At 45.5% G+C, this 20,061-nt stretch overlaps 1 protein-coding gene across 11 annotated transcripts; it reads left to right on the top strand.

Moving 5' to 3' along the window:
* Positions 1 to 75: 75 nt before the first annotated feature.
* shank3b (SH3 and multiple ankyrin repeat domains 3b) lies at positions 76 to 19,800 on the top strand. 11 transcript variants are annotated; one of them, XM_028955583.1, is made up of 25 exons: positions 76 to 473; positions 2,335 to 2,365; positions 2,997 to 3,250; positions 3,537 to 3,740; positions 5,706 to 5,777; positions 5,943 to 6,051; positions 6,258 to 6,409; positions 6,764 to 6,931; positions 7,016 to 7,132; positions 7,212 to 7,289; positions 7,371 to 7,437; positions 7,791 to 8,040; positions 9,224 to 9,387; positions 9,575 to 9,688; positions 9,850 to 9,925; positions 10,691 to 10,773; positions 11,399 to 11,523; positions 11,742 to 11,877; positions 13,881 to 13,961; positions 14,159 to 14,182; positions 14,613 to 14,743; positions 15,116 to 15,221; positions 15,345 to 17,226; positions 17,369 to 17,395; positions 18,368 to 19,800. In XM_028955583.1, the coding sequence occupies exons 3-25, from the start codon at positions 3,053 to 3,055 to the stop codon at positions 18,936 to 18,938; spliced, it is 4,935 nt and encodes a 1,644-aa protein (XP_028811416.1). In that variant the 5' UTR covers positions 76 to 473; positions 2,335 to 2,365; positions 2,997 to 3,052; the 3' UTR covers positions 18,939 to 19,800. The 11 variants fall into 11 exon arrangements, 10 of the variants coding, with proteins under 10 accessions (XP_028811416.1, XP_028811420.1, XP_028811414.1 ...); XM_028955584.1 differs by lacking the exon at positions 76 to 473 and adding an exon at positions 1,732 to 1,759; XR_003742611.1 differs by lacking the exon at positions 2,335 to 2,365 and having other exon boundaries at positions 15,345 to 17,239; positions 17,369 to 17,411; positions 18,368 to 18,463.
* The last annotated feature ends 261 nt before the right edge of the window (positions 19,801 to 20,061 follow it).

Genomic DNA, 20,061 nt, shown 5'->3' with positions numbered 1-20,061 from the left:
CTCTCTCTCTCTCTCTCACTCTCTCCCTATTGCCTCTGCCGTCCTATAATAGCTGTTCAGAAAGAGAGAGAAGGGAGAGAGATGCAGGCCTTGCCCACGCAGTGGAGTGGGAGACCGAGCCTCTCTCCACTCACACACTCACTCACATACACACACACACACACATTCTCCCTCTCTCTCTCACACACACACACACACATGCACACACAGCTAGTCAGTGTGTCATGCCTGCACTGTGTGGGTTGAGCTGAGCATTCCTGTCATACAGTAGCAGAACAGAGTCTTTCTGCCTCCGCGCGCTCTCTCTTACACACACACACACACACACTCACATACACACACACACACATACACACACTCACACACACACACACACACACATACACTTACACACATATAGAGAGCAGAGACGGATTCTCTGAGAGGGAGTTGAGATGGATGGGGAAGATCTCTGTGACCACTGATGTTGTGGGGTAAGTTTCCTATTTGCATGATTTCATAAAGAGAGGGAGAGGGAGCGAGAGTGTGTGCGTGCATTGGTGTGCATGTGCGTGCACATCAATCGGATCAGATAAGCCCAGTACTTCTCTAAACACGCTTAACATCCTGGGCTAACGGACGCGTGGGCGTTTTGAGACCCGAGTGTGTATGTGCGCATGAGGAGGATCAAAAATAGTTGGAGCAGGTAAAGTAGAGGGGTGGAAAACACAGGCGTGGGGATAAACTTTCCGATTTCTGCGCCGCCGTACTATTAACATTTTTTTTAACATTAGTTCTAGAGTGGTTGGCAGAACACACACACACACTCGACCCCGTCTCTCACCTCTGTTACCTGTCGCTACATCACTTCCTCCCAGCTGCAGTCGTGACTGAAGCCGATCCTCACAGTCCCACCGCCTACACACTCTGCCATCACTCTCTCCCCTTCTCTCCCCCTCTTTTTTTTTTTTTTTTTCCTCCTCCATCTCTCACCTCCCTCTTCATTTTTTCCCTCTCCCTCCTTCCTTGTCCCCCCCTCCATCTCGGCAAGGTTACCTCTGCGGGTGTTGGATGGTACGGACACTTTTATGCTCTCGGGGATGATTTTTTTGCCAAAAAAAAAAACGATTTCCCACCGCCTGTTCCAGATTGCCGCTTTGGCCCTTTAAACGCGGGCAAAGTTTCCCACTGAACCATTTTTCTGGTTGCCATAGCAATGAGCGAGGACTTGGAGAGGAGAGGTGCAGTGGTATTAGAATGCAGTGACAGCGCATAGCATGTGAATTTTCTCACGTATTCAGATACCCTCTAATGCCTTCAATACATGCACACACACACACACAGTGTAAGATGGTTATGAGCAATTGGAGGCCTGGGAGTGTGTGTGTTTTAAATATACGTCCCCCCCACCCATCAACTTTCTTTAAATGCTGTTTTTTTTTTATTTTTGACCCATCGATCCCGGAATGCAGTGCAGTGGATTTTAGCTTCTGGGGTGATTATTGTGTGACTGTAAACTTTCTTTTTTCTTTTGGTGCCTTTTCGGGTGTCTCCCAGTGTGTGATAGGTGAGGGTTGGGGGTGTTATCAGCACACCACAGGCCTTCCTTCACTTCCTATAAAAACATCCCGAGGAGCCTTGGCCCAATCCCGACAGGAAGTGGAGCTGAGCTCACAGGAAGTGAGCTGAATGGCTTTCAGAAAAGAGCTGTGGAAGTTTCTAGAGTCTGCAGAGGTTAGGTGTGGACTGCACTGTCCCTTCCTCTGCATCACACAGACTGGTTTGTTGGAATGATGAAATTTCTTTTTTTTTATGTAATGATGCTGGTGTCTATATTAAGCATACTGCTATGAACAGGATTATTTGGGATTAGTGTTATGAATAATTTAGGAACCAAGATAAAAAAACAAACCACTGCAGTGCTTGTTGCTGTGTAAGACTACTCCTATATTCAAAGTTTCCTGCACTTTTGACTGTCGCTCACTGTTCGACTGTAATAACTTCTTTTCTTGAATATCGATTTTTTTTTTTTGCTGCCTTGGTCCAGCGCATGTGATACATGTGACTGGCGCACTGAAGTGAGGGAGAGGTCTGCTCCAGTGTCGGTCTGACCCCTTCCTGTGTCAGTTTCCTCTCTGCTGTGGACTTTCCTGCTCTTCCATAGGCAGCCGCAGGGTTGGGCTCCAAACGTCCTGAAATCTCAGAGGGCAGACAAGTTTAGGTGCACTCTGGGCTCTATGTGGGAATTCTGGAAAGGGATTATTCTACGAATACTCTTTAGGTTCTCTGTCAATGGATTTGGAATTTGGAATGGTAATGCAAGACTGAAACTTTCCTCTGACTTGATCTAAACAGGAAAGCATCACATGGGAAGTCCAGGTCAAAGGTAACTATGACATCAAATTAATTACACTTTTTAAATATCTACTGTACATTATTGGCTTAATTTGGGTAAACGATATTTTAATTGTTATCTTTGAAAATGATCATATATTTCAGGTAATTACATTATCTGTATATTTATAGTACTTCATCATAAAAAGGATTTAGAATTTACTATTACTTGTCATGCTCATCTAACGTCACATGACTTCTCATATGAGGAAGGGAAGGCAGTTTAGCAGAGCACTGTGTTGCCATGGCAATGGGATGCACTGGCTTCCATGAAATTCCATTATTCCCTTGAGGATATATTTTACAGTTTCCAAGGCAACAACTCACAACTATATGATGCCCGGTGTCTCAGTTTTATTTTGTCTTTCTCACCATTTTCATTTCTCCTGGGATTTTTTTTGAGTGTGAGCACTGGGAGCATTTTAAGCAACACACACACACAAACTGAACACTTCAAAGCCACTACCACAAACTCACAGACAATGCGGAACATATGCTGAAACCTGGGATGGAAGGCAGGCAGCCCACGTTAAATGACCATACTCGCTGGGACACACTGCACCAGCAAAGACGAAAGTTTACCTGAACATCACAGATGGCCGTGGTGTGTGCTGTGTCTGTAGGGCTGTGAGGCGAGGACGCTGAGAAACACTCACATACTCACACACCCTCCCAGAGCATGCCTCTGAGTCCGTCAGCCGACACCAAACATGAGTCTCCCGACCGGCCACGGCAACAACACTCCCCTACCAACGGTAACCATGGAGATGACAGCATACGGGCCTCTGTCGGGAAAAAATCTGCCTCGGAACCCATGGAGGATCTCCACGGAAACGCCGTTGTCATTCGCATTGGAATCCCCGACCTGCAGCAAACAGTGAGTGCTCCTCGCACACGCACACAGGCGTGTGCACACACGCACGCGCACACACAGTCCTGTACACTCTCACAGCATCAGTCTTCTCTGTGATCTGTCCTCCTCGGCTTGGAAATGGCAGTACATCTGCAGGCGGAGCGAGGGCGAGTAAGTGAGAGAGAGAGTGGCAGAGACATGAAACCCCTTCTCATTTTTGATGAATTGGGATGAGTGCACGAAGACATGTCCATCTCTGCATGCTTCTGTGTGTGTGTGTGTGTGTGTGTGTGTGTGTGTGTGCTGGCAGAAATGTCTGCGATTGGATCTGGAGGCTCCAGTATGGGTGTGTAAGCAGCGTGTGCTGGTGACTCTGACCCAGAGTCTGACCGATGTGCTCAACTACGGCCTGTACCTACCCGCCTTCAACGGCCGTGCTGGCAAGTTCCTGGACGAGGAGAGACTCCTCCGAGAATACCCACTACCCACGATCACCCCTGTCCCTTATCTAGAGGTACCACACACCCACACACACACTTATAAAACATACTAAATATATTTATATTGAACAATTCAAGAAGTTGTCAGATTTTGTTGTCAGTCTATCAATTACAAACAAGTTCTTTACACAAATAATGCTGAATTCTTAAGGGGTTATGAAAAATGTGAATTGTTAGAATTGAATTGCCCTATAATGGGCTCTGACAGCAATTGCGAAATGGGTAATGACCAAGTTGTGAACCTCCTGTAATGTTTCATATCGATGTATATTATCGCTACTCCAATAAAGCATATTAATGGGCGAGCGTCTGGGCTTCTGAGCTCACGCTACACACCATTTACACACCATGGCTGCACTGTCACATGGGTTCCCAGGCCATGCATCTCCTCGGTTTGTTGGACCAGGATCAGCCCACAGAGACCTGCCATGCCTACCCATGGACTGGGGATTCGCTGGGAATTAGACTTTATCCAGTGGTTTAGGGACTTTTTATTTGCCATGTTGACTTACGCTTGTCCAGCAGGCCAGTCTACCTGGAAATGTCTCAGGTCTCCTGATGGGAATATCCTTATTCTGGCTGGAACGGGAGGAACAAAGGTTTGAGCACCTTTCTCAGGAACAAAAAAGACAGGCATGGCAAATGTCCTCCAGGACCAGGGTTGGTGACCCCTGCCCTAGTCCAAAGGCCAGAACATTGTGGGTAGATGTCTCTGGGCTAGAACTTGTGGAATTCTCTGTCTCTTTTTCAAGTGGGTCCCAATGGAGGTCTTTACCAGCGATCGGGTCGTCTTCAGTAAACACCTCTATAGCCAGGGTGGACTACTTCCCAATCTGCCAATCCTCCCAGACAGAAAAAGGCCCTCAGTCAACAACAAATTCATGCTGGAGGGGACTGCCAGGCCACGTAGCCAGTTGCACTGATCGCAGTGATAAGCATGCTGGCCAAAAAAGCCAAAAGCAAAATGTCACATACTCACTATAGACAGACAAAGACAAGGTACACAGGCGGGACCACTCAAAATCACACAAATAAGGAACCACAAGAAAGGGAAACAGCAAAAACAGAGTAAGCCTTGTGCATGTGTGTATGGCTGACAGGAGTACAGGGGGGTTACATTTACATTTGCGGTAGTTATAAGATGCCCTTATCCAGAGTGACTTGCAATCAGTGACAGTCCCGCTGGAGACACTCAGGGTTAAGTGTCTTGCTCAGGGACACAATGCTAGTACGTAGTTTGTGGTCTTCTGGTTCATCGGCAAATGTGTTGCCCACTAGGCTACTACCATCCCTGACATTTTGTTTGATTTACTCTGCCGACCTGATGGATTCTGAAGTTGACAAGACATTGTGACATATTGGATGTTTTAAATCTGTCAGTTCTTATTGTTCATGCAGGGTGGTTGATGGGGTATACCATCATGAAACTCCCAATGAGGTCATAACTGTTGTGATCAGAGGGGCGGAGCATACGGCTTCTTTTTCTTTTTGTGTTGAGGTTTTGGCTCAGTGAATACAGAGAGAACCTTATATCGATACAGAATCCATTTTGTGGGTGGCTGTGGATGGAATGGATACATACCTCTGGAAATTGCGGTGTAACCAATAGGTTCAAGGGAGTCATGAAGAAATGGCAGAACTTATCAAAGGGAGGTTATGTGAGATTGCATGTTACAAACCATCAACCTTTAAAAATGGTCTAATGGTCTCACAGACCACTGCCATCGTGGCCTTTAGTTTTACCTCTATCTTGATAAATCCATTTATACGGCCTTTTCCGCTGTTGTCATATTTGTTATTTGGATTCTGAATTGCCATCCAGTGGAAGTGTTACTTTTCGAAAGACCGCCCATGTTTTCAAATGCTTTCTATGTGCCTGTAGAAAGCACACTCACTTCACTCTGAGGGGTTAAAACAGTAATGAGAAGTGATTTGGGGACATTCAGTGTGAGACTTGTAATGTGTGTGTTTATTTTCAGTTCCGCTATAAGAGACGGGTTTACACTCAGAGCCATGTAGATGACAAGCAGCTTGCCAAACTTCACACCAAGGTAAAAAAGCCACATGCTAAATTTTATTCTGTGAGAACCAATTCCTAGTACATTTATGGTAAGCTTGTTGGGCCAATACATTTCATTCTTATTCTATACACGCCAACACATATGAAGTCACATATGAATAGAAAATGTTCTTGTCCTGCTCTTGTGACTGTTAAGGCCAACCTGAAGAAGTTTATGGATTGTGTGCAGCAAAAGTGCATTGAGAAGGTAGCCAGGTTCCTGGAGAAAGGACTGGACCCCAACTTCCATGATGCAGACACTGGAGGTGAAATGAGAGACTCTATGTAATGAGATTGTAGTCGTAGCCAGTTTACAGAGGTGGACAGTAGTGAGCCCAGTCAAGAAGCCATAATGTAAATTCTGACCTGTTTAAATCAACATTTTTAACAACAGCTTTATTGCATGTGGCAGTAAAACAGTCATAAGTGATGTACTGATATACTGATGTGTGGTTTTTATATGTTGGTCCAGAGTCTCCTCTGACTCTGGCAGCACAGCTCGACTCCAGTGCTGATCTGATTAAAGTTCTACGCAGTGGGGGGGCACATCTGGACTTCAGAACTCGAGACGGCATCACAGCATTGCATAAAGCTGTGCAGACAAGGAACCACATAGCACTTACAGTGAGTCCACACACACACACTCCAGGTGTCATAGGATAGCACTACTGATTTACATTTTTGAATACTCAAAAAATGTGAACATTGGGGAAAAAAGGTAATTCAACCTCTATATGATAAATTCAGGACCTCGGATTATGATGACATTACCTACAATTACCTACCTACAACAACACAGTCAGCACTAGGTTGGGACGAAAGGGTCTATTTGGGACAATTTTATTTTACCTTTTATACAATAAGCTTTTTTTGTCCAACAGTAAATATAAAACATATATAAATTATCTTAATTCACTACCAACAGATTTTTGTTCCATGGATTTCCCATTTGCCTCTCTGTGTCAATCGATTACATAGACGCTGTTGGATCTGGGTGCCTCTCCTGATTATAAGGACAGTCGGGGTCTGACTCCCCTGTACCACAGTGCCATGGTGGGGGGAGACCCCTACTGCTGCGAACTGCTGCTCTATGACCACGCCCAGTTGGGGTACAGTGACGAAAATGGCTGGCAAGAGATCCACCAGGTAACACACGCAGGCACAGGAGGTAAAATAAGCCACTGCTGTTGCAGTAAAAAAAAAAAGTTTAGGAATTCGGTGCGTCCACAGGCCTGTCGTCATGGAAACGTGCAGCACCTGGAGCACTTGCTGTTTTACGGAGCTGAGATGAGCTCTCAAAATGCCTCAGGAAACACAGCTCTACACCTGTGTGCCCTATACAATCAGGTAACGCACACAAATACACCATCGCTGCTGGGTGACGTCCATGACTATATTGAATGTCCTCCCTTCCCCTCGTCTCCAGGATGGATGTGCCAGAGTTCTACTATTTCGAGGAGCGAATAAAGAAATTAAGAACTACAACAACCAGACAGCGTTTCAGGTAAGGCTGGGATGCACCCAGATAGCCAATCTTCTTCAGACGTGTGTGAGATGCGTGATATGCTGCGATCTTCTGCCGCAGGTTGCCATAATTGCCGGGAACTTTGACCTGGCAGAAATCATTAAGCTCCACAAAGCCTCTGATGTTGGTAAGTGACACTGGGGTATCAGTATTTCTGTGCTGTCATGTGTGCAGCTGCTGATTGACTCCCCTCTTTGTCTCTCTGATTCTTATTCGCATACCCTAATTCTGTCTCCAGTGCTTCTGTTCTGCAATAATAGCTGTTCAGAGAAAAGGAGAGGGAGAGAGAGACAGAGAGAGAGCAAGAAAGAGAGAGGGAAAGAGATCAAGGCCTTGCCCACGCAGTGGAGTGGGAGAATGATCCTTCTTCAGAATGCACATACACATGCACGCTCAAACACACATCCTCTGAGTTCTTTTTAGAAATATCTGTATGTAACTCTCGCTCTCTTTCTTTCTGTGTCTCTCTGTCTATCTCAGTGCCTTTCAGGGAATCCCCTTCCTACTCGTCACGTAGGCGTGGTGGTGGGTGTGTCTCCCCGCGCCGATCTCTGCTGCGCTCGGCCAGTGATAATGCTCTGGATGAGAACCTCCCCGCCCCGTCTCCTGCCCCGTCGCTCCGCAGCCTGCCCCCAATGGATGCTGAGGAGGTCACAGGCATTCAGCGCACCCAGCAAGGGACCCAAACACACACCCGCAGCCTCAGGAGACACACCCGTGGACACCTCAGGTGGGACCATCCAATAATCCAATACCCATCCAATAATCGTCATCATGCCCATTAGTGTAGCCACAAGCCAGGGTCCAAATACCATTATAAGTATATCAAGTGTAGGTCCTTCATAATACTAATGTTGTTTGCTGTGCACTTTGGAATGTGAGAATATAAGACAGCATTGCAAAAATGAGGATGGTAGTAGCCTAGTGGGTAACACACTCACCTATGGACCAGAAGACCCAGGTTCAAACCCCACTTACTACCATTGTATCCCTGACCAAGATGCTTAACCCTGAGTGTCTCCAGGGGGACTGTCCCTGTGACTACTGATTGTAAGTGGATAAGGGCATCTTAGAAATGCCATAAATGTAAATGTAAATGTAAATGTGAATAGGATTTTGCTTGACATGAATTGAGGGAGGAAATTCTTGACAATTCCCCATATGAGTACTGGGTCTAGAAGCAATCCTATCAGAGGAAGCATTTGCCATGTATGAGATTATACCATGGTGAGACCATGGTGAAGTAGCACAATTGGCTGACTGCCACTCCATTTTTTTAACAAAATAATGGCTCTTTCCATTACAATTCTCTCCATTAGCTCTATTCTGCAATGGCTTCATAGTGTTGACTTTAATTGAACATCTACAGGAGGTTCAGCTCCATGGAGCAAGCACTTTACAACCTACCTGCTGCTGATGGCTTTATGCCAAATACCAACTCATGTTCATGACTGGTGATTCAGATGAAGAGAGGGAGGTTGGAACCGCATCCTTCATAGTCCTGAAGGGGATTAGCAAGTGCTTCCCAGAGCAGTAGTGCTGCAGGAACCCGAGTTGTTTAAGGGGATCCAGACTAATCTCAGGAGTGTTTTTTTCTCTTATGCAAAAATGTCCTGAAAAGTGAGGAGCTCCATCTCACTCCAGTGCAAATGCTGTCCCGTTGGAAAGTGTTAAAATGGTTTCCCAGTTCGGCCAGACACATTTCAGCGCATGAGAATGAATGTGTATATAAGATCAAATGGAGCAAATGGACCACCCATCTCAACTGACACAACTGGAACAGCCACTTGTCAAGAAAATCTTGTCAAGAAATGAATGCGCACCTTAATCCTTACATTTTTTCCTCTATAGCCCACAACCACATGTTCCTTGGCTAACAATGGCAGCTGATTTTGCTTGTGGATGTTTTGTAGTCCTGGCAGCCCTGTGCAGCGGGAACCCAGTCCTCCAGCCGTACCCCGGGGGCCAAAGCGCCGATTATACAGCGCGGTTCCTGGCAGAACCTTCATCGCCGTCAGCTCGCACGCACCGCAGGGCGAGGGAGAGATAACACTGAACCGAGGAGAGCGAGTTAAGGGTCGGTTTCGCAGTGTGTCTGTCCTTGGGTGTGTGCATGTCAGCGTCTGCATTGTTTCCACCTCTTTGTGTTTTTGTCTGTAACGCATAGCATGTAACGCATGGATGTATTGTCTAGACATGCTCGCATTTTGTGTGTGTGTGTGTGCGTGTGTGTGCGCGTGTAACACACTTTGTTTGTCTCTCAGTGTTAAGTATAGGAGAGGGAGGGTTCTGGGAGGGCTCGGTAAAAGGAAGGACTGGCTGGTTTCCTGCCCACTGTGTGGAGGAAGTCCAGTTGAGACAATATGACCCAAGATTAGGTAAGAACAGACACACACTCCAAACCCCCCTCCCACCCCACATGCACTCACTACTTTACTACATCAGTTGGACACCCAGATATTGAATTTCTGAGGGGAAGCCAAGGGTTTGTGTCCCCATGGTGCCCAAATATCTTTTCTTGTATTTGTTTTCCTTTTAGAGACACGAGAGGATCGCACAAAGAGGCTATTCAGGCATTATACCGTGGGCTCCTACGACAACTATACCTCCTATAGGTACTTCGTCATCAGCTTTCTATGTGTCTTCATGGGACCATCATTTCAAAGGCCATGTTCATAAATGGTTGAATTTCAACACCAATACACATTCTTCAACATAAAGAGCTGAATCAGGTCAACCAAATTCAAGGGAAGGTTTGAGAACCACTACTATATATTTTATTATTCTGATATTATTTCATATTATAGATATAGAATTTATTGCCTAACCATTATTCTTACAGAATTTGACCAGTTTCAGCTAATTAAAGTTTTTGATGCAAATTGTCACAAATGTGATCAGTGGTTTGTTGAAGACGAAAAAAGAAAATGTTAGGTTTTATTTAGGCCTCTTAAATTGTGTAGTAAATAGATGATCCATCTATTATTCAAGCTTCAAAATGAGCTCTTCCGATCTCACTCTGCAATCTGAATTTAGCTTATTCTAGTAAATTTACTATATAGAGTAAAATCATCGCTGACTGAAAGTATACAATACTACAAACTGTGCCAAGCCAATTTCCTCTGGTTATTATGAAAATATTTTTATTTTGAAATGAATTTTTAATTAGCACAAGCAGAAAAGCAGAAAAAGCTCACGAGAAACTGAACTGTTCTGAACTGCACGTGCAAACGAACGCAAGGGTGATAAAATCCCCATTGATTAATGAACTGACTAAAACAAGCCATGCTTCTTGTTTATGGGGGCCAATGGGTCTAATTAATTCAAAATGCTTTGTGCCTTTGCCTCTACTGCTCACCCCTGTAACACTTTCCCCACAGTGATTATGTAATTGAGGAGAAAAGTGCCACTCTGCAGAAGAGAGACAACGAGGGATTTGGATTTGTCCTGCGTGGGGCTAAAGGTCAGGCTTAAAGGTCCCCTGTTATGAAAATTTTTAGTGGTCCCCTAATGCTGTCTTTTTCCAAAATTCACCAGTGGCGTATAATTACAGCTACTATTAGCCAGTCCCACAATGTGATTTCCCCAGGACGCGCAGAAAATTACGTCATCAACACCATTCACCAACCACAATGTTTGGTGCAACCAGGATGTCCAGGAATAAAATTAACCCACTGTTTCTACAGTGTCTAGCGTGACGGAACTAAACACATTTGTGCTCATTTTCACATCCAATCACTGAGCAACTGCAATGATTTGCACCTTTGGAAGCCATGACAGTCGGTGGAGTTACTTTTTTAGGGGGTGGGGAATTATCTGGACAAAACATGAGAAACGTGAGGAAATCTTTCCCCTTATGATGACATAAGGGGAGAAATTCCAGATCACTCTTTATACATATTGGCATTTCTAGCCATTGCAGGGCCATAGACAGGCTTGGGGAACTAGTTTTAATGTTAAATAATCTCACAAAGTAAAATTTTCATAATAGGGGACAAAATACATAAATTATATACTACATCTTGTAAACCTATAGACACATATAGTTTATGCCTAGGTTAAATGATTTTTTTTGCCTTTTTTGCCAGCGGAGACCCCCATAGAGGAGTTCACACCCACACCTGCTTTTCCTGCTCTCCAGTACCTAGAGTCTGTGGACCTGGAGGGCGTGGCCTGGAGAGCAGGCCTTAGAACAGGAGACTTCCTGATTGAGGTAAAGCACACATAACTAATTCATTGATGTATAAAGAACATGCTGTTTTTTCTGCCATTTGTTCTCTTGGTGGACAATACTATTAAATATTAAATCAGCTAGCTGAAATTAAAATAAGTTTGCCAGGACAATAATGGAGTCCGTGTTCACACCAATGATTTGAGGTCAAATATCACTTGCAAGTGTTTGATCCTCATTTGTTCTGTGCCCTTTACCAGGTTAATGGTGTGAGTGTGGTTAAGGTGGGACACCGGCAGGTGGTGTCTCTGATTCGTCAGGGTGGTAGTCGACTGATTATGAAGGTTGTGTCAGTGACCCGCAAGCCGGACACGGGAGATGTGGTCCGCAAGAAAGGTCAGTGCATCTGTAAATTGGACATTTTCTGTCAAATTAATATCAAAATATATTCCTCTGAATTTGAAGGATTTTTTTTACTTTAATAGCAAAATGAATTTTATTAAATAATGAATAAAACATTTTCATGGCAGCACAATCCAGAGTCATTACAGTTAACGACGTATTAATTTATAAAGGAACACCAATGGTTTTATATTTACACAAATAAGCATTTTAATTGAACAACACAGTGCATCATAAAAATGATCAGTACTGATAATCACCAGTGTAACAGAATGATGATTCATCGACATTAACAAATGTTATTGTGATGTAAATTGCCAGGTGAAAGTAGCATTATAGTACTGAGGAACATATAATGCAGACAATGTCTTTTTTTAATATACACTGCTCCAAAAATAAAGGGAATTTGTTATTTACATAGTTGAATGTGCTAACAACAAAATCACACAAAAACTATCAATGGAAATCTAATTGATCAACCGGACATCTGGATTTGGAGTCACACAAAAAATGTAAGTGGAAAAACACACTACAGGCTGGTCCGACTTTGATGTAAAAATGAGTCAAAATGAGGTTCAGTAGTGTGTGTGGCCTCCACGTGCCTGTATCACCTTCCTACAACGCCTGGGCATGCTCCTGATGTGCCATTGTTGGATGGAGTGAGACATGCTGTGACCAGATGTGCTCAATTGGATTCAGGTCTGGGGAACGGGCGGCCCAGTCCATAGCATCAATGCTTTCGTCCTGTAGGTTCTGCTGACACACTCCAGCCACATGAGGTCTACCATTGCCTTGCATTAGGAGGAACCCAGGGCCAACCACACCAGCATATGGGCTCCCAAGGGGACTGAGGATCTCATCTCGGTTTCCTAATTTCAGTCAGGCTACGTCTGGTGAGCACATGGAGGGCTGTGCAGCCCGCTAAAGAAATTCCACCCCACACCATTACTGGCCCACTGCCAAACCAGTCATGCTGGAGGAGGTTGCAGGCAGCAGAATGTCCTCAACGGTGTCTCCAGACTCTGTCTGTCACATGTGCTCAGTGTGAACCTGCTTTCATCTGTGAAGAGCACAGGGCGCCAGTGGCAAATTTGCCAATCTTGGTGTTCTCTAGTAAATGCCAAACGTGCTGCACGGTGTTGGGCCCTTATACCACACTCATGGAGTCCGTTTCTGACCATTTGAGCAGACACGTGACCATTTGCCTGCTGTGGGTCATTCTGCAGGGCTCTGGCAAAGTTCCTTCTTTTAATACTTGCACAAAGGTGGATGTAGCAGTCTTCCTGCTGGGCTGTTGCCCTCCTACAGCCTCCTCGACATCTCCTGACGTCTGGCCTGTCTCCTGGTAGTGCCTTCATGCTCTGGACACTATTCTGACAGACACAGCAAACCTTCTTGCCACAGCTCGCATTGATGTGGCATCCTGGATGAGCTGCACTACCTGAGCTACTTGTGTGGGCGTAGACTCCACTAGAGTGAAAGCACGGAAAGTATTAAAAAGTGACCAAAACATCAGCCAGAAAGCATAGGAACTGAGAAGTGGTCTGTGGTCTCCGCCTGCATAACCACGCCTTTATTGGGGACGTCTTGCTAATTGCCTGTAATTTCCACATGTTGTCTATTCCATTTGCACAACAGCATTTGAAATTGATTGTCAATCAGTGTTGCTTCCTAAGTGAAATGTGATATTTCACAGAAGTGTGATTGACTTACAGTGTGTTGTTTAAGTGTTTCATTTATTCTTTGAGCAGTGTATAATAAGTGTACCCATACTTGCTTAATTTTAATAACTTTAAATAAGGACTTCTTTGTGTGCATAAAAAACATATCAAGATAATAAACCCAGATCAATTCAAATCACTTTGTATTATCATTACCAAATTACACAGTTTTATCACAAATTATACTTTTATCACAAATGAACTTTTATCCATACAGTGCCATTAAATGTCTTTATGTAAAATAACATAGTCGCTAACATGATAACTTTTCCTCAGCTCCCCCTCCGCCCAAGAGAGATCCCAGCACCAGCTTGACACTACGATCCAAAAGCATGACAGCAGAGCTGGAGGAACTCGGTAAGGCTGTAAACTCTACACATAGCCACTCTTTTGCATTCACCCTCACCTGGACAAATGATAATGCATTCAATCTCCATTCATTGTACACAGAAATAGCTGCTCAGACACACACACACATAACCACGCAAGGATGAACAAATACACACTGCTCTGAGCATTTTCAGCAAGATTTGTTACTGATTCTTACCCACAAGCGTCCATGCGGAGGCGGAGAGTGGGTGAGTTCTGACATCATCACCCCATCAGACTGGGCAGACAGATGTCATTTCCCAGTATTGTGTTTATCGCTTATAAAGATCCAGTCATAGGTTTGTTTGGGGGGTTAAGACTTGTAATGTGGATGTGAAATAGCATACCCCATTTTTGCTTTGTTGTTGTAGTCTGTACATGTGTTTATGTGTGTGTAAATGTGTCCTTAACATTGTATTTGGCTGTTTATTGGATTTTTTTTTATAAGATTGTTACTGGTATTTGTTCTTTATTATGCTGTGTGGAGTCTGTGTCTGGACTTTTTCTTGGTGTGTATGGCTGACTGTGCTTTATGTGTTTGCTATGCAGTCCCCATTCTGTGGAGCGATGTGTCGATTCTGACATTGTGTTTACATACATTGCACATATTGGTAAGTTGTGCATGTCTCACTCTTGCAGAAAAGCTTGATGAGATGCTGGGAAATAAGGAACCGGTCGTGGTGATGAGGCCACGTCCACCAGAAGACTCTCGAGCTGCCACAGTGAAGCAGAGACCAACCAGTCGACGCATCACACAGGCAGAGATCAGCGTAAGTACACAATACATATGTATTTAATATGAATGTTATTAAAATACCAATACATTGATTTTGGAGGATCTTTTTTTAACCACAAGGCGTCAATAGAAAATCAATAGATCTTGTGTACCACCTAAGTACAAATAATGTCAGTGAAGCATAAAAGCATCATTTTCTTTTTAAAAAGGTTGTCATATAAAGGATTAATCTGATCCAAATCTGGACCCTCTCGCTCTTCTTTGGTTCATTTAATTATCTCTGTCTGAGAAACATTGATAATCAACAACAGTGACTGGATTCATTGGGATTGATGATCAATACCAAGCCATGCATACTCTCATACCAAATGATTAAATCTTATGGATTTTACTGTTATGTATTCAGTCTCTTTTGGAGAGGCAGGGGATGCCAGGACCAGGCAGTTCATTAATGGGTCTGGACAAAGGTCATATGCAGCTGCCGAGAGGCATGTCTCGAACCAAGTCTTTCGGTAAACCCTCTTTCATCACACTCCTGCATACACACACACACACACACATGCATGTTTTTGCATTGTCATTTTATAATTCAAAGACAGTAGTGACATATATATTCTTTGGTGGTTTTCTGACAGGAGCTCCTGAAGATGAAAGGATCGCTGCTCTGATTGGAGAGCATCGATTTCCACGGAGCTCCTCCATGACAGACAGCTTCAGGGACAATCAGAGCATCCCTCCTCCACCACAGACTGCACCACCTCCCCCACCAACTCCTTACTTCATGGACTCGGGCCCACCCCCGGCCTTTTTGCCTCCACCTCCCCCGTCGCGAGCAGCCAATCAGACTCGCTCCAGCTTCCGTCCAGGGGCCGAGCCCAAAATCCATGGGCCAGTAACAACCGAGCGACAGAGAAAGGCTCGGTCCATGATCATCCTTCAGGACACCACCCACCTGCCTGTGGAGCCCACCTCTATTCCTCGGCCAGCTACTCCTACCTCAGGTGCCCCCCAAGAGCGAGGGCGCAGACGGACACCGCAAGTGGAGAACCCATATGCCAATGTGGGCCGCCTAACTGCTGGTCTGTACACCCCAACTAAACCTCAGCGGAGAAAGAGCCCTTTGGTCAAACAGGGACAAGTAGAGGAGGGTGGAGGAGGAGCCGGGGGAGGGGGCGGAGATCGGCTTTCAGCCAGGGAGCCTTCCCCCCTTGGGGGAGGCCGGATTCCACACAGCAGCCGTGCGGAGCAGTTCCAGCAGCAGGTGCTGCAGGAGCGGGCGCGAATCACACCTCCGGGGGCACGCCGTCGCCCCAGTGTCTTCCTGTCTGTGGAGGGGGGTGCCACCGAGCCGCAGACAACGCCTCTGTTGTCCCAGTCGCACTCTGTGGATGAGCTGGCTGAACTGCCTCCACCCGCACCAATGCTGTCACCGGGACCTCCCACTGGGGCGTGCACGTTCATTCATCCTCTCACCGGCCGGCCTCTGGACCCGTCCTCTCCACTCGCTTTGGCCCTGGCTGCCCGCGAGCGAGCTTTGAGTGGACGGACCACCCCGAACACTCTAACTCCATCCCCCTCCCCAGCACCCAGTCCAAGCAGAGGAGTGGTTGAGAGGCCAGAGACAGAGGGAGGGGCCACAACACCGATAGTGGTAGAAGCCACACCCCCACAGTCATGGAGGGAGGAGCCACGCAGTATCCCGGATGCAACACAAGCTGAGGTCATAATCAGCAGCACCAGTCCTGTTTCTGGCCGTAGTCCAGAGGAGACCCCCACCCCTTCAAGTTTGACAGAAGCTGAACACAGCCCATCAATAAGAGCTCCGTCCCCGGCCCCGCCCTTGGCAATTCTGTCTGGGCGAAGTTTGACCATGAGCTCTGAAGAGGAGCCGGAGCCATACACCGTGACCTTGCCCCCAGCCCTGCTGTCATCCAGCGATGAGGAGACAAGAGAGGAGCTGCGCAAAATTGGCCTCATCCCACCTCCTCAACCGTTTGCTAATGGCCTGCTGATCAAAGAAACGGCCAAAGCCCCTCTCACCCTATCAGCAACTGCCACTCGTCCCGTAGCGGCCACCGGCAAGTGTGACTCAGCTGCTGACTCCGGGGTTGAGGACCCCCACTTGGAGACAACTAGCACAGTATCCACAGTCTCCAGTATGTCGACTCTGTCTTCTGAAAGTGCCGATTCGGCCCATGGAGCCAAACCCCGGTGTGTCGTGGGTCGAGGGCGTCCAGCAGCTCTTAGAGATCCACTTCTAAAGCAATCATCTGACAGTGAACTGCTGCCTCAGGCACACGGGGGAGCTGGGACCCCAGGCCGGCCTCGCTACCTCTTTCAGAGGAGATCCAAACTCTGGGGGGAAGTGGAACCACGCACACAGCAAGAGGGGGCCAATGAGGGCCGTCCAGCAGCAATGGGGGCAGAGCTACTGAGCAAAGACACACACTCTCTTGGGGAAGAACCAATCGGGGCTGCTCTTGACCCTGGCAGAAGGTCACCTGTGGGAGGAGCCAGGTAAGAACCACCTGTGAGTAAGTGAGCACACAAGTCTAACACACCTGCCTGTTACACACTCTTCCTTGAGGAATCTGCCTGACACACACCAGTTCCACCTCTTTATGTTAACACGTATATTTGGTCTTCTGTATTCCTGCAGATGTAAGGACGATGAAGAAAGTAAATCGTAGGTTTTTAGCTCTGTGGGTAAAACCAAGTCTTTATCCACCTAATGACTGATCAACTAAACAGCATAATTATCATAGCATTACAGTACTAACTGCTAACAATTAATTTTGTTTTTAAATAATACCTGCAATAACATGTCACTAATGCAGTGTTTTCATAATGAAATTGCCCCTAAGATGACATTGTAATACAACCGATAATTGGTTTAAGAATACATTTACATTTACAGCATTTATCAGACGCCCTTATCCAGAGCGACTTACAATCAGTAGTTACAGGGACAGTCCCCCCCTGGAGCAACTCAGGGTTAGGTGTCTTGCTCAGGGACACAATGGTAGTAAGTGGGATTTGAACCTGGGTCTTCAGGTTCATAGGCGAGTGTGTTACCCACTAGGCTACTACCACCCTGCAGAATATGTCTGCAAACACATTTTTGTTTGACCAAATTTGGTGAGAGAAACTTTTTTTTTTGCCACCTGGGGAATTTAACTCATGAAATGGGGGGCAGTATTTCACCAGAAAGCTTTCCACCATCTTGCAATTTACTGTAAAAACTAAAAAAAAAATGTAGAAAAATGATTTAAACGTGTTAACATCTTGTCAAGGAAGAGAGGGATGTAATACTGTATTTGCATTTGTCAGTACCCAAGGTGCAAATGTGCCTGACAATCTGGGACGTACCCAGAAGCTGGCACACATCGGGCACTGACATAATGTTCCATTCGTACTGTACCTTCAACTGTACACAGCTATGTAAAATATTTTTTACGTATCGCTTACATATCGCACCGTTAATCAGCCAAGCACTTGATGTCATTTTTGGGGCATTATTCAGTGTTTTTTTTTTTATTTCCCTCATTCTAATCCTTGTGTGAGGTTTTCTGCACCGAGTTGACTTTTTACGTACTACATTTCCAATCGTTTCGCTGTCTTTTTTTCTCCGTGTGCATGTCGGTCTCTTTCCCCACAGGTTGTTCAGCAGCCTTGGAGAGCTCCACACCATTTCCCAGCGGAGCTACGGAACCACCTTCACCATTCGGCCTGGCAGTCGGTACCCGGTTGCGCGCCGGACGCCCAGCCCTGGCGCCACCCCTGAGAGATCGGAGCCCCTGGGCCCAGTCCGCACTTTCAGCCCTCACCACCACCATCACCACACCATACTGAAGTCCTCCAGCCTCAGCCTTCCTCAGGAGCCCAAGGAGGTGCGCTTTGTCATGCGCAGTGCCAGCGCTCGAGCGCGCAGCCGCTCGCCATCTCCTTCTCCCTGCGCCTCTCCTTGCCCCTCCCCAGTACTAGGCGGCCCTCTTATGGCATTGCGTCCCTTCCGTCAGCGGCCGCTGGCCCTCTGGAGCAAATACGATGTAGGGGAGTGGCTGGAGAGTGTGGGCCTGGGTGAACACCGTGCCCGCTTCTTGGAACACGAGATTGAGGGCGCCCATCTCCCCGCTCTCACCAAGGATGACCTGGCAGAGCTGGGTGTCACCCGCGTTGGCCATCGCATGAACATTGAGCGTGCTCTCAAACAGCTGCTAGAGACCTGAGTTCCTCCACCACATACATTTTTCACACGTGACCATACATACAGCTTATGTTAAACCACCGCACACGCCTACATTCACCAAAAAATGAATAAAATTCCCCCCACACAACTCGTTTTATTTACCCTCAACCAGCCCCACACCTTTTGAAACTGTCAACCAATAGAAAGCCAGTTTCAAAGTAGATGAGAAGATGGAATCAGTCATTTGATTGTACGCGGTAGGCAGAACCCGAGGACATCAAGGCTGTGTACGGCGAAAGCAGTGGCCTTTCTGAGAGATTTAGATGAAGTCAGAAGTCTTTTTTAAATGAAAATTATTTAACAGATAATGCCTCCAGGTAGATTTAATACAAAAAAAAATATTTTCAACATGCCTAACTTTTATATGTATGAAATACACACACACACATATATATATTTAAAAAGACAAATTGTATTACGTATGAATGTGAATTTGAGATAATTTCACAATTTAAACAATTTAAAGTGTCTTTACAGCCTTTGTGGTAGAGTAAATTGGATCCAGTTTTATTATTTTATCTTAAAAACAATGTCCCTTATGTTAACACGGTCATTGCTTTTAATTTTATTTGTGCTTTATGAGAAATATGATGTTCCCAATGTATTTATTTTGTTCTATTTGGAAAGTTCTATTGTTGTAGAAGGGCCTTTGAAATTTATCATGAGTAAATGTATACACATTTTTTAATCAAACTGAAGCAATGAAAATGTGTGTGTTATACATGCTGAATATGAATTTTCAGATGGACTGACGTGTATTAATGTTTGGAAAGAACAAAGATCAGGTGCTATGTTAAAAAAAAAAAGCCATGTACATGAATGACTGTATGAATCTGTGCAGGCTTCACTTTAAATGTGTACGCACACACACACACTCACACACACGTGCAAAAAGTCCCAACACAAATCCAGTCTGCCCAGTCGACAAGTTCTGCTTTATCTTTTAACACTCTGGATACTATTCAAATACAGCGGCCGTTTTGCTGCTGTGGAATACATCTATCAAAAAACGAACTTGGAATTTTATTTGGTATTTCTTGTTGGACACCAGATCACACTTTAGAATACACTTGTTCCAATGGGGAAATGTGGCAGAAAGACAA

The sequence above is a fragment of the Denticeps clupeoides genome, chromosome 15, assembly GCF_900700375.1.
Source record: "Denticeps clupeoides chromosome 15, fDenClu1.1, whole genome shotgun sequence".
NCBI lineage: Eukaryota > Metazoa > Chordata > Actinopteri > Clupeiformes > Denticipitidae > Denticeps > Denticeps clupeoides.
The sequence above is the reverse complement of the archived record's forward strand: the minus strand, read 5'-3'. Positions and strand labels throughout refer to the sequence as shown.